We start from the raw sequence: 13089 nt of genomic DNA, 5'->3' as shown, positions 1-13089 counted from the left end.
TCGACATTCACCCTGAGGCATGAGTTCTAGGACTCAGTTTTATTTTTATTTTTTATATTGCTTAGATGTGTGGACGAGCTCACAGCCCACCTGGTGTTAAGTGGTTACTGAAGCCCATAGACATCTACAACTTAAATGCGCCACCCACCTTGAGATATAAGTTCTAAGGTCTCAGTATAGTTACAGCAGATGCCCCACCCATCAAACCGAAACGCATTGCTGCTTCACGGCAGAAACAGGCGGGGTGGTGGTACCTACCCGTGCGGACTCACAAGACCACCAGTAAAAAGTTCTAGAGTACAAATTCTGCCCCACCCTTCTCTGTTCGTTTGTTATGTACGCATTGCGAAACCGCTCAACCGATTCTGATGTAATTTGGTACAATTGCAGTCGGAACTCCTGGAAGGTCTCGTGCGACAGGTGGGGCGCGAGTAGTTTCAACGAGTCGATGCTTACAATCTCGCTAATTGTAGAATTGTAAACAATTAGCGCTTTTTTTTTCTTACCTAATCTGATAACCTTGAGAGGCTATATCAGCGTAACCTTAACTAGTAGGTGAGCCCACGTGGCTCAAACCTGACGACGTTGCTAACACGAACCTTAGCAAGAGCCGTGATTCGCAGAATCTACCACCGGATCGGAAACGCGACCCACTGAGAAGATCCGGCGAGAAACTCAGTGGGCTGTGTTTGAGGGAATTAGCGATAGGGACAGCGGAGCCTGCATGAGTTTTTTAAAGGTAACGACAAAGGGAAGATCATCCACGGAGCGGGTGAAATTACTCGGCAGACCGAATGTTATTGTACGAAACTTGTACTTATGCAAACTTATCTTGAAATAGTTGTTAGTTAGATTCAGGCATCTGTCAAATTTTGTCTTATGTAGGATATACCTTATGATGACTCTTCTTTTTTTTCCCACCTTATCCCACTGTGGGGTCGGCACAACTATTTTTTCTCTTCTACCAGCCGTCTCACTCCTCTCTCTCTCTCATATCGTCATTCACACACTCTATCCATGTCTTCTTCGGTCGATCTCTTCTCCGTCTACCTTGCACTACCATTTCCATACATCTCCTAGTCACATGCATCTTCTTTCTAAGCATCACATGTCCATACCACGCTAACCGTCCGCTCTTTAATTTGTTGATTACCGGGGCTACTTTCACACTTCCTCTGATATACTCATTCTTTATCTTGTCCCGTGACTACTTTATTAGATAACTTCGCTCCTGGCGTTCCCGCCAAAAAGTCGTATTAATACTTACTCGAAGTACCTACCTATGTAGTAGTTTCACTTTTCCATCAGGAAAGACGAAGGTGTCACACCATACAGCCCAATATTCCAAATATTAAGTTAAATGAAAAATAATAAGGAGTGCAATATGATGTGGATAAAGCGAGCTGAAGTACATGAGCGGTGTAATTTCAAAGTTAGCATCTTAAGTTACTGTTTTTTTTTTAACCTCGTACCCTTTAGGTAATCCTTTTGCATATGTTAAATTTATGCCACGCCCTTCGATAAGCCATGGCAATTTTTATTGCGACAGGACTATTTTGATGGGTCCTTGAGTAGTTTTTTTCTTTCTACCTAAGCTAGTAGGTAAGCTCACGGGGTTCAAACCTGACGACGTTGCTAACACGAACCCTAGCAAGAGCCGTGCTTCGCAGAATCTACCACCGGATCGGAAACGCGACCCACTGAGAAGGTCCGGCGAGAAACTCAGTGGTCTGTGTCTATGGGTTAATTTACTCGCCGAGCCCTTCGTCGCAAGCGATGGGTTCGATAAGAGCGATGACCGGTGCTTGGGGTACCTAAAAGCACCGTTAGTGGATCAGGAGGATCTGAAATGACGTATTTTGGGCGACGTCGACTGCTTTTGATTCTGTCCGCAGGATCGGGAATGCTTGAGTAGTAATCTGTTGCTTACATTTGAACACTTCTTCAATTCGTCTCCCATTTAAGGCACTTCTACTGATTTCCATGTTCTATAACCCTAGCTCAAAAAAAAAGATGTGTGGTGTCTTGGGACACCGGATACGAACGAAGTTCCTTATTATAAAAATATTAATTTGAAGTTTTATTCGAGGCATAATTATATATTTTTTATCATGATTTTTTATTGATAAAAATAAAATAAAAACCACTTTACGAAGTTTTCAACTTTATTTTATTCGCAATGATTTACCAAAAAAATTTATAATAAAAATATGTTATTTTTTGTACGTTATTACAAAGTTAATTCGTACACTGTATGCATTACTAATAAAAAATCATACGTTACGGACGTTTTTTCCCGGTTAGGGTACCCCTCCGCGTCGTCCCATAAGGAACTTCGTTCCAAAAAAACATGGCCGTATATTCCATTGACATTTCGATCGGTCATTGAAATAATACAATATACTTCGCTCACATAATTAATATACTCATTGCATCCATATGACCCCGGTTTTAGGTTCAAATTCCTTTAAAATAGCAACCGAGTTCTGATGTTATGAATATATTAAACTCAACAACGAAATGGGATTGTAGTCGACCTCAAGAACGATGAGGTCAAACAGACAAAACAGAAATTAATCAAAACTATTTATAACAGTGATTATGTACATATCTGGCTGTGGTTCGGATAAGTCGAATTGAATTATAATCTAGTGTTAATTAAAAACGACCGGTGACATTGTGAGCGGCCGCGGATAGCAAACCATAGCTATAAAAACACAAAGATATAGTTCATAATACATATATAATACATAATACATATTTACTGGTGGTAGGACCTCTTGGGAGTCCGCACGAGTAGGTACCACCACCCCGCCTATTTTCCGCCGTGAAGCAGTAATGCGTTTCGGTTCGAAGGGTGGGGTAGCCGTTGTAACTATACTGAGATCTTAGAACTTATATCTCGAGGTGGGTGGCGCATTTACGTTGTAGATGTCTATGGGCTCCAGTAACCACTTAACACCAGGTGGGCTGTGAGCTCGTCCATCCACATAAGCAATAAAAAAAAAAAAGCTCTCACTGGTGGTAGGATGTCTTCTGAGTCCGCACGGGTAGGTATCACCGCCCTGCCTATTTCTGTGGTAAAGCAGTGTGAAGGGTGGGGCATCAATTGTACTGTAAAAACGGAGACTTAGAACTCATATTCCAATCTACAATCGTTTATAAAGTCGTCGTGGCCTAAGGGATAAGATGTCCGGTGCATTCGTGTTGAGCGATGCAGCGGTGTTCGAATCTCAGGCGGGTACCAATTTTTCTAATGAAATACGTACTCAACAAATGTTCACGATTGACTTCCACGGTGAAAACATAACATCGTGTAATAAAAATCAAACCCGCAAAATTATAATTTGCGTAATTACTGGTGGTAAGACGTCTTGCGGGTCCGCGCGGGTAGGTACCACCGCTCTGCCTATTTCTGCCGTGAAGCAGTAATGCGTTTCGGTTTGCAGGGAAGGGCAGCTGTTGTAACTATACTATAGGTATACTTGAGACCTTAGAACTTATATCTCAAGGTGGGTGGCGCATTTACGTCGTAGATGTCTATGGGCTCCAGTAACCACTTAACACCAGGTGGGCTGTGAGCTCGTCCATCCACATAAGCAATAAAAAAAAAAAAAGCTCTCACTGGTGGTAGGATGTCTTCTGAGTCCGCACGGGTAGGTATCACCGCCCTGCCTATTTCTGTGGTAAAGCAGTGTGAAGGGTGGGGCATCAATTGTACTGTAAAAACGGAGACTTAGAACTCATATTCCAATCTACAATCGTTTATAAAGTCGTCGTGGCCTAAGGGATAAGATGTCCGGTGCATTCGTGTTGAGCGATGCAGCGGTGTTCGAATCTCAGGCGGGTACCAATTTTTCTAATGAAATACGTACTCAACAAATGTTCACGATTGACTTCCACGGTGAAAACATAACATCGTGTAATAAAAATCAAACCCGCAAAATTATAATTTGCGTAATTACTGGTGGTAAGACGTCTTGCGGGTCCGCGCGGGTAGGTACCACCGCTCTGCCTATTTCTGCCGTGAAGCAGTAATGCGTTTCGGTTTGCAGGGAAGGGCAGCTGTTGTAACTATACTATAGGTATACTTGAGACCTTAGAACTTATATCTCAAGGTGGGTGGCGCATTTACGTCGTAGATGTCTATGGGCTCCAGTAACCACTTAACACCAGGTAGGCTGTGAGCTCGTCCAGCCATCTAGCAATAAAAAAAATCTTTTTTTGCCACGTACCATCCGGCTTTGGCATGAACTCCCCTCCACGGTGTTTCCCCAGCGCTATGACATGTCCCTCTTCATACGAGGCTTGCGGAGAGTACTTTATGGTAGGCAGCGGCTTGGCTCTGCCCCTAGCATAGCTGACGTCCATGAGCGACGGTGACCACTTACCATCAGGTGGGCCGTATGCTCGTCAGCCTACAAAGGCAATAAAAAATAAAAATAAAATATATGGCTGATCCTAAACAATCATTTTACATACAGTAGCAAATTGTTTTTACTTAAATCTAATACATCAGGTTTCCTGGTTCTGTGATCAGCGTGTCTTGTGACACATAGGCGTCTCCCAGCTGCTAAAAATTACACACATGTACTTGTTTACTGTATGTATCTATATATTAATACGTGAAGCAAAAACTTTGTATCCCTTTTTACAAAAATCGCGCGGACGGAGGAGTATGAAATTTTCCACACTTATAGAGAATACAGAGAAGAAGTGCACAATGCTAATATTTTTTTAAAATATAATATGCATAAAAGATACATTAAATCAATTATTAAATCAATCATTAAATAAAGAAAACATTACACACACTACATACCATGTATTTGACGCACACACGCATTCATACTATTTATTGTCAAACTTTTGTTTTTGACGTCTGTTGTCAAATTGAGAATAGAATATGGTTTGTCTTTGTTAATATTTTTCTATAGTGTAGTCTTGGCGAAATTTGTGATTATAGAAGTATAAAATACAATCATAATAGTGTACAAACTTACAATTCCAATTAATTATAGTCGAATTTCGACTACTGCGGGACCTCTAGTTTACTTTAATTACACATTACTTAAAAACATTACAACGCTCTTAATAAACAAAATAATTATGAAAATTTTCCGCAATCGCATTTAGTTTTTACGTTCACAGAGTTGAATGACCATTATTTGCGTCAGAAGCTTGGAGACTTTGTTCGAATGTGTGTTTTTGTTTTGGTGCGATCGCGGATCGGATAACGGACCCCGATCTCGAGACGAAAGGATCTCATCGTCCGAATAAAACGGAACTTCGGTCACAACAATATCTATAAATAAAAGCTACTGTTACGGTTGAAACTCTCGTGCTTAAAAAAAAACTTCATATTGTTTACGACTATTCGAAATCATTCACAGATCCCGCTGTCGCATTTTCCTAACTGTGTGCTTAGTGCGAGTTTTTTAACGTTGTCGATAGCGTAAAAGTTAACTCAAATTTGTATGGAGTTGGAACAGCGCCTCTAGTGGCAAACGTAGGCAAACGTTCCAACTCCAAAGATCTATTAATACTTGTTTCTCATCCCTCTCATCTCACCCCTCAGACACAGCCCACTGAGTTTCTCGCCGGATCTTCTCAGTGGGTCGCGTTTTCGATCCGGTGGTAGATTCTGCGAAGCACGGCTCTTGCTAGGGTTCGTGTTAGCAACGTCATCAGGTTTGAGCCCCGTGAGCTCACCTACTAGTTAAGGCGATGCTGATATAGCCTCTCAAGGCTATCAGCTTAGGTAGGAAAAAAAAAGGAGCGGAGGAGAAAGAAGAAGAAGTATTCTCAAAATGGTCGTTGAGGCATAGCAATGAAGTATTCATGGGGAAATTATAAGAAATATAACGCTTTTTGACAGTATTTTATTAGCTCGGTATGTTTGTTTCTATGCAAAAATAATATTTTTATCATATATGTACTCCGTATTGTCAAATCAATCTTGGAACGTCATTTTCATGGTCTTTAAGACGATTGCGATTGTCTTGAACTTGAAAATTTGCACACGCATCAAGGACCGATTGCAATACAATGATTTTTTAACTTCCCTCTAATACGCTGATAGGTACCGTTAGGATAAAAAAACAAAAAAATGTTACTACTCCTTGCGTTTTTTTTTATGTTGAAGTATTACTGGTGGCTTTGAGGCCTTTCCATTTTCACTAGGGCAGGTGGGCAAGCAAAGGCTCAGCCAGGAGGCTCAGCCAGGAGGGGTCGGATTTTTTAACAGCTGCCCGAGCGCCTCCAAAAGAGACATAACAACTCAAGAGCAATTACTTCGCGAATGAATCTACTATTGGATCGGAATCGCGACCCACTGAGAAGATCCGGCGAGAAACTCAGCGGGCATGGGTTAGGTTGCATGACGAACCCCTTGCCGAATTCGACGAGTACGGTTACAGAGGACCCTAAGCCGGCTCGTAGTGCTAGGGGAGTCGCTTAGTACGGTAGGGCCCTAAAATTCCTTGGGCTCACAGTCTGCTGACACCTTGCAGATCGTCAAGTCCCACATACCCCGCACGCTCCCTCGGTGCGGGGATCTCGTAGGAGGTTCGGGTCCTGGCCCGGAAAAAAAGGCTCCTAGTGCCAGAGCTGAAGGCGTCTAATGCAAGGGTTATTGGATCTAACTACTACTTGCTACGGCTAGCTATGGAAACGTGTCTTTTAGTTTTATACTACACGTATAATTGATTAGTGCATTCACTGTTTATATTTGACGTTCGTTATCTCTTCTTCGACGCCCTAGACACGTCCTTACGGATCCATCAGATCCAATAACCTTTACATTAGACGCCTTCAGCTCTAACACTAGGAGCAGGCTTAGGGGCCCCGGTAACCGTACTCGTCGAACTCGACAAAGAGGTCGGCGTGTAACCTAACCCATGCATCAGCCCGCTGAGTTTCTAGCCGGATCTTCTCAGCGGGTCGCGATTCTGATCCGGTAGTAGATTCATTCGTGAATCAATTGCTCTTGAGTTGTTAGGTCTCCTTCGGAGGCGCTCGGGCAGTTGTTAGCAAATCCCACCTCTCCTGGCTGAGCCTTTGCTCGCCCACCTGTCCTGGTGAAACTGGAAAGGCCTTTGGGCCACTAGTAATCTTTCAATCATAAAAAAAAAAAACGTTCGTTATCTCAATTTCGTATCCGAATGTTCGTTTCTCGCATACAAACGAAATGTGAATTAACGTTTTTGCCCCAGATACGTCGAGCGCAAGCGGAAAGATCAAAGTTTATTCGCGAGTCACTTATGCATTATGAAATCTCAATAGAATCATTTTGTGTAGACTGTCAGTAGTGGACCTGTTAAAATGCATTAGCTCGAACTGAATCAACTCGTCTAACTGTGGCGGGTAGTCATCATACAACGCAAGATATTTGACAGATGCCTGAATCTCACTTACGACATTTTCAAGATAGGCTTGCATATATCTATATTATATTAATACGTGAAGCAAAAACTTTGTATTTTTACGAAAATTGCGCGGACGGAGGAGTATGAAATTTTCCACACTTATAGAGAATATAGAGAAGAAGTGCATAATGCTAATATTTTTTTCTAAATAGTGCATAAAAGATACATTAAATCAATAAAGAAAACATTACACACACTACATACCATGTATTTGACGCACACACGCATGCATACTATTTATTGTCAAACTTTTGTTCTTGACGTCTGTGGTCAAATTGACAATAGATTAAATATTGTTTGTCTTTATTAATATTTCTTTATACATTATAGAAGTATAAAATACAATCATAATAGTGTACATACTTACAATTCTAATTAATTATAGTCGAATTTCGACTACTGCGGGACCTCTAGTTTTATTTATTCTTTATTTCAGTTTTTTTTTAAAACCATAACATTTTGCTAGTAAGAATTACTTATAATCTATGTTAGTAATTTAAAAAATCTAACACATAAATATAATTACATACATTTTATATCATTACATTTTTTTTCTTTCCAAGTGCCTGCTGCAAAAGGCTAATAAATCAGCAGTCCCTCGATCTTGCTCGATATGATTCTCAGAAGACTGTTTCCACTGTCTCTGACTCGACGCAATAACGATGCACTTCTCTTCCGCATTATTGCAAAGAAGGCATCGGTGTGAGATGTCGCAAACATTGTGGATGCACTACAATATAACGGCCGTCTGGTGTAGTGGTAAGTGACATGGTCACTACGCAAGGGGGTCGCAGGTTCGAATCCCGCCAAGGGAAGATATTTATATGATAAATAACTATATAAATGTCTTTTCCAGGGTTATGGATGTATATTAAATATATGTATGTGTATAATAAAAATCTTACATTTATATCCGTTATCTGGTACCTGTAACACAAGTTCTTTACGAACTTAGCAAGGGACCAGTTAACGTAGCGTGATTGTTAGTAAATATTTTTTTATTTTATTTTTTATTTTATTTTTTATAATACATATATACAAGTTCTGAACAACAACATTCGGACCGGCGGTCTACCGAGCTAATATCACCCGCTCCGTGGAAGATCTTCCCATTGTAGTTAAACTTCCCAAACTGGTGACCCCGACGCTCGTGTCATTTGGTGAGCGCTACTCGCCACACTAAGGGAATATTTAAGCGTAATTTTCATCGAATTTAAGACGTCAGGTCAACATGGAAATTTTGTGCATTTGGTAAAATTTGTTCTATGATCTCATATCGCGTTCTTTAGATCATATATGACACTTTAAAGACGACCTCAAGCATTTTTATACGGCTTTGGAGTAAGCTGTGTTTCCCTACCGCTGTGTACATGTCCTACAAACAAGGTTTGTATAGAGTCCTTGGCAGTAGGCAGGTAAATAGGTAGTCTTGGCTGCGCCCTTTACGCTAGGTATTACAATATCTATGCTACAAAGTGTTGTAAATTCAGGACGGTAACATGGAAATCATGCAAGTTTTTTTTTATGTTTTCCCCTCCCCAATTTTTAAGTTTACGTCAATAACTCAAACAAAAAATTTACAAAAAAAAAAGGATAACGTTTTTTTTTGGCAACATACGTACATTCCTGTAATTAAATTAAAAACATCCATCGAAATCAGGCAGTACTACAACCCGACCCGATGCTCGCGTCGAATGTGGCAACTAGTCCAAAAAAACCCAAGCGCGCCAACATTGCCGAAACTCCTTGCGTCATTCAATCTTGACATACCGGACTGACCGGTGACCAAGGAGTCGGACAACTGGCTGGCGACGAAACGAAGAAAAAATATCGAACACGTAGCCTAAAAAACGAGTCAGTCGACTGCCGCACGCGGACTCAGCCGTATGTTTCTTACGGAGTACGCGACCACTACGATTAGAAAGTACGTGATTCTCGAAAAAAACATATTAAAAATATAAAATATAAGTGAAGTGTTATTGTATGTATAATTATTATTGTGTAATTGTGCCTGTGATTCAGTGTATGAACGAGAGAACGAAACGAGATGCTAATAAAGTAAGTTATTAATTGATGTAATTAGTCAAGAATAATAATAAGTAATTTTTAGTTGGATTTTTATGTGAGTCATACTGTTTTATTGCGTTTAAAATTAAGGTTTAATTTCGACCTCCGATGGTAAATGGCCTTTGAATTTTAATAAAGCGTGACTTTCGATAATGCAATTAAATTTGTAGCATCAAGCAGCGCCGAGCCATTGTGAGCCAAATATGAGCATTATCTATCTATCTCTCTATTGGTTATACGTCATGGAAGTAATTAGTGTTAGAAAACCACAAAAACGTGAGGTCCAATTACCTATATTAACAATACTAGCCACAATAAATTGCTAACAGACATCCGTGAGCACCCATGAGCAATCTTTGAAAAATACTCACTACTAGATATTAGCATTTTTAAATTGCTAACCAATAAAAATTCGCGTTACGCAACTATCTTATTATTATTTAAATTAAAATTATGATATTACAATAATTATTCCCGTTAGATTCACATGCTTAAACAGTTAGTGTCGAATGAAGATTATTAGTCTGAAGCTGGCCGCATACGTAATTGTAGCTTTAATAGGCCTGCATGAGCAGATATATTTTGTTCAAACTTGCACAACTCCAAACTGGCTACGTGCGGGCACAGAATCATGCAAATTCTCAAGCTTGCTTGTCAAGTTTGCAGTTGTGTATGTAGCCAGCTTAAATGCTATCCCCAGTATGACCTTTTTGTTATAAATTAAGGAATGCCAGCATATTCTTATTTCCTTATTGCGTAATTGTCTACAAACATCGGATTTTATATATTATATATGTAATAATTGTTGCCAATAGAGTAATTGAATTACAATTTTTTTATTACGAAAGTCTGTTTTTTGATCTCGTCTTAATCTGAATTATCCATTTAATGTTTTTTATCAGAAGCTTTATGTTGAGTTATAGAAGACCAACCACACAAGTACCACTTCTGTTCTAAAGTAATGAGTATTTTACAAACTGTAAACTATATAAAATACATGTAATAATTATACTTCACATTAATATTAACAACTGCTTATATAATTATCAATATTCTAAATGCGAAAGCGGTTTGTTGGTTTGTCCTTTCACGCAATAACTGCACAACGGGCTTACGATTTTATGCAAACAGATAGTAATTATTACGAACAGGAGATTAAATACAATTGGTAATTTTGTATCTCGAAAAAGCGTTAACATAATCTCTATATATAAAAATGAATTGCTGTTCGTTAGTCTCGCTAAAACTCGAGAACGGCTGGACCGATTTGGCTAATTTTGGTCTTGAATTATTCTTGGAAGTCCAGGGAAGGTTTAAAAGGTGAGAAAATATAAAAAAGCTCGGAATTATATAAAAACAAACAATTTTGTTTTTCCTTTGATGTGTCCCCTTGATGTGTCTTTTATTTATCGATTGAGGCACTACGAAGGGTGCCGGGTTAGCTAGTTAATAATAAAAAAGAGTATTAAGTGGACGTAAGCGAAACCGGGGTGCGTAATTTGTAATTAAATGATTTTTAAAATACATTCGGTGAAATGTATTCTGAAGAGTTTATGAAAATTTTACCTTTTTTTTCTTTCTTCTTTTATACCATCGTGACATTCACCACAGCAATAGACTTCTGCGGTTTCAATTGGAACCACTTACTTCAGTGTAGTGTGATCCCAGAGTTCGTTGAACTAACTCCACTCTATTTCTTTGAGCGCTTCGAAAGACCTCTCTTCAGAGCTTAGATAGGATAATGCTAATGCAATAGGCCGCGATGGGCCTCTGATAGCCTATGCCCAACGGTCTAAAACCAAAATACAACAAAATTTCAAAACACAAACCGAAGAAGCACTTAACCTTTTTTTTAACAGAAAAACGAATGCTCTTTGTCTTTTTTTTAACAGAAAAACGAATGCTCTTTGTCTATGTTATTTCCCGCGTAAGAACACATCAACTGTCAAAATTAATAATGGCTGACAAAAACTAAATATAATATTTCTTGTGTTCAACATTTATAATACTTAATGCTACCAAATAAAATAATAAAACTTCATACATTTATTTTTGTACACCATTATTCTTATTTTAGTTTAAATTTACTTATATAATGTAATTATATAGCATCGAAAAATACAAAGCCAATTAGCATATTAATAGATTTAATACTAAGCTACTTCTGTGTGCAAAGGTTACGTATACGTCAATATTCACACACAGTTTTAGCGCCATAACTAATGCCAAATGACATAGTAATATGTCAAATGAAAAAAATAGTGCGACGCGGCTTTTGCGCGGCCCTAATAAATAAAAATGGAAGTGGCCCCTTTGCCTTTCTTGAAAACAAATGTGAACTGCCAAGTAAATTTGTTTTTTATATACTGTAAAAAGTATGTAGGGACCACAAATGTCCCCATAGCAACTAACAATTATATGTATGTGTTAGCGGTAATTATGATGCAATGATGATACGTCAGTCTCGGGATTGTCGGGCTGTCGATAGCACGTTAGCTTGTAATCCCAATATACGTTAGTCACTTAACTGGACACGTGTCTTGTTAATCCTTGCTCGATATAGAGACTCAACAAGTAAAATATGTCTTAAATGTGACACTTAAATGTGACAGTCTTAGTAGTTCTACCCTTTTGGAATCCGCATCCACGAAAGAATGGCTAGACTAAATTTAGTATAGAATATAAGCTTCACTGTTTCTTTAGAATTTAGTTACGATTACATTCCTCTATGCGTCTTTGTTACCAGTAAGATAGTATAAATCGCGTGCGTTGAAATTTATCACACTTATCCTGCGATATAACAGACATTTAAAAAATGGGGGAATCCAGGAAAAAAATAATGAAATCGATTACGGGCCTTTTAGTAAAGGCCATTTTTACTGATGGCAGGACCTCTTGTGAGTCTGCACAAGTATCTACCACAGCCCTGCCTATTTCTGCCGTGAAGCAGTAATGCGTTTCGGTTTGAAGGGCGGAGCAGCCGTTGTAACTATACTGAGACCTTAGAACTTATATCTCAAGCTGGGTGGCGTGTTTACGTTGTAGGTGTATATGGGCTCCAGTAACCACTTAACACCAGGTGGACTGTGAGTTCGTCCACCCATCTAAGAAATAAAATAAAAAATAACTCTAACGATCACACGCTAGTTCATATAGAAATAGCGTTTAAAATTATGTCTGCGATTCGCGAATTTCTTAGAAAATGCAATATCATCTATCGGTGAAATCGAGCCACGCTTCGCTCTGGCTGTTACGAAACTATATACACACATTGCTTGAAACTACGGTTGCGACACCTGCTGTCCGTTGCCGGCTCTGTGATAGAAACGTTTCCAGAAATGCCAACAGCCACACTAGAATTCTGAAGCGGCACGACTACTTACCATACGCCCGCCTATTTCTGCCACGAAGCAGCAATGCCTTCCGATTCGGAGAGTACGGTTGCCATTGTACACACTGAGTTTCGGCGGATCTTCTCAGTGGGTCGCGTTTCCGATCCGGTGGTAGATTCTGCGAAGCATTGCTCTTGCTAGGGCCAGTGTTAGCATCACTCCAGATTGAGGGCCGTGAGCTCACCTACTAGTTAAGGTTACGC

The 13089-nt window shown here is 39.5% G+C and overlaps 1 protein-coding gene and 1 non-coding gene across 3 annotated transcripts in view; one reads left to right on the top strand and one right to left on the bottom strand.

Moving 5' to 3' along the window:
* Nucleotides 1–13089, top strand: part of LOC101745694 (ABC transporter G family member 23) — a 94593-nt gene that overhangs the window by 7225 nt on the left and 74279 nt on the right. The window contains exon 1 of one of the 2 annotated variants that reach the window (XM_038020729.2): nt 9183–9485. The exons of the other annotated variant lie outside the window; for it this stretch is intronic. Coding sequence (XP_037876657.1) covers nt 9475–9485 — 11 coding nt within the window. The 5' untranslated portion in view covers nt 9183–9474. Of the gene's footprint in view, nt 1–9182; nt 9486–13089 lie in introns of those variants that run through there. 2 annotated transcript variants of the gene reach the window in all.
* Nucleotides 9191–9318, bottom strand: Mir3211 (microRNA mir-3211). The gene has a single exon (NR_107495.1). It is a non-coding gene; the product is annotated as a microRNA mir-3211 (primary transcript).

This window comes from Bombyx mori, chromosome 26 (assembly GCF_030269925.1).
Source record: "Bombyx mori chromosome 26, ASM3026992v2".
Taxonomy (NCBI): domain Eukaryota; kingdom Metazoa; phylum Arthropoda; class Insecta; order Lepidoptera; family Bombycidae; genus Bombyx; species Bombyx mori.
This window is presented reverse-complemented; position numbering and strand designations above follow the sequence as displayed.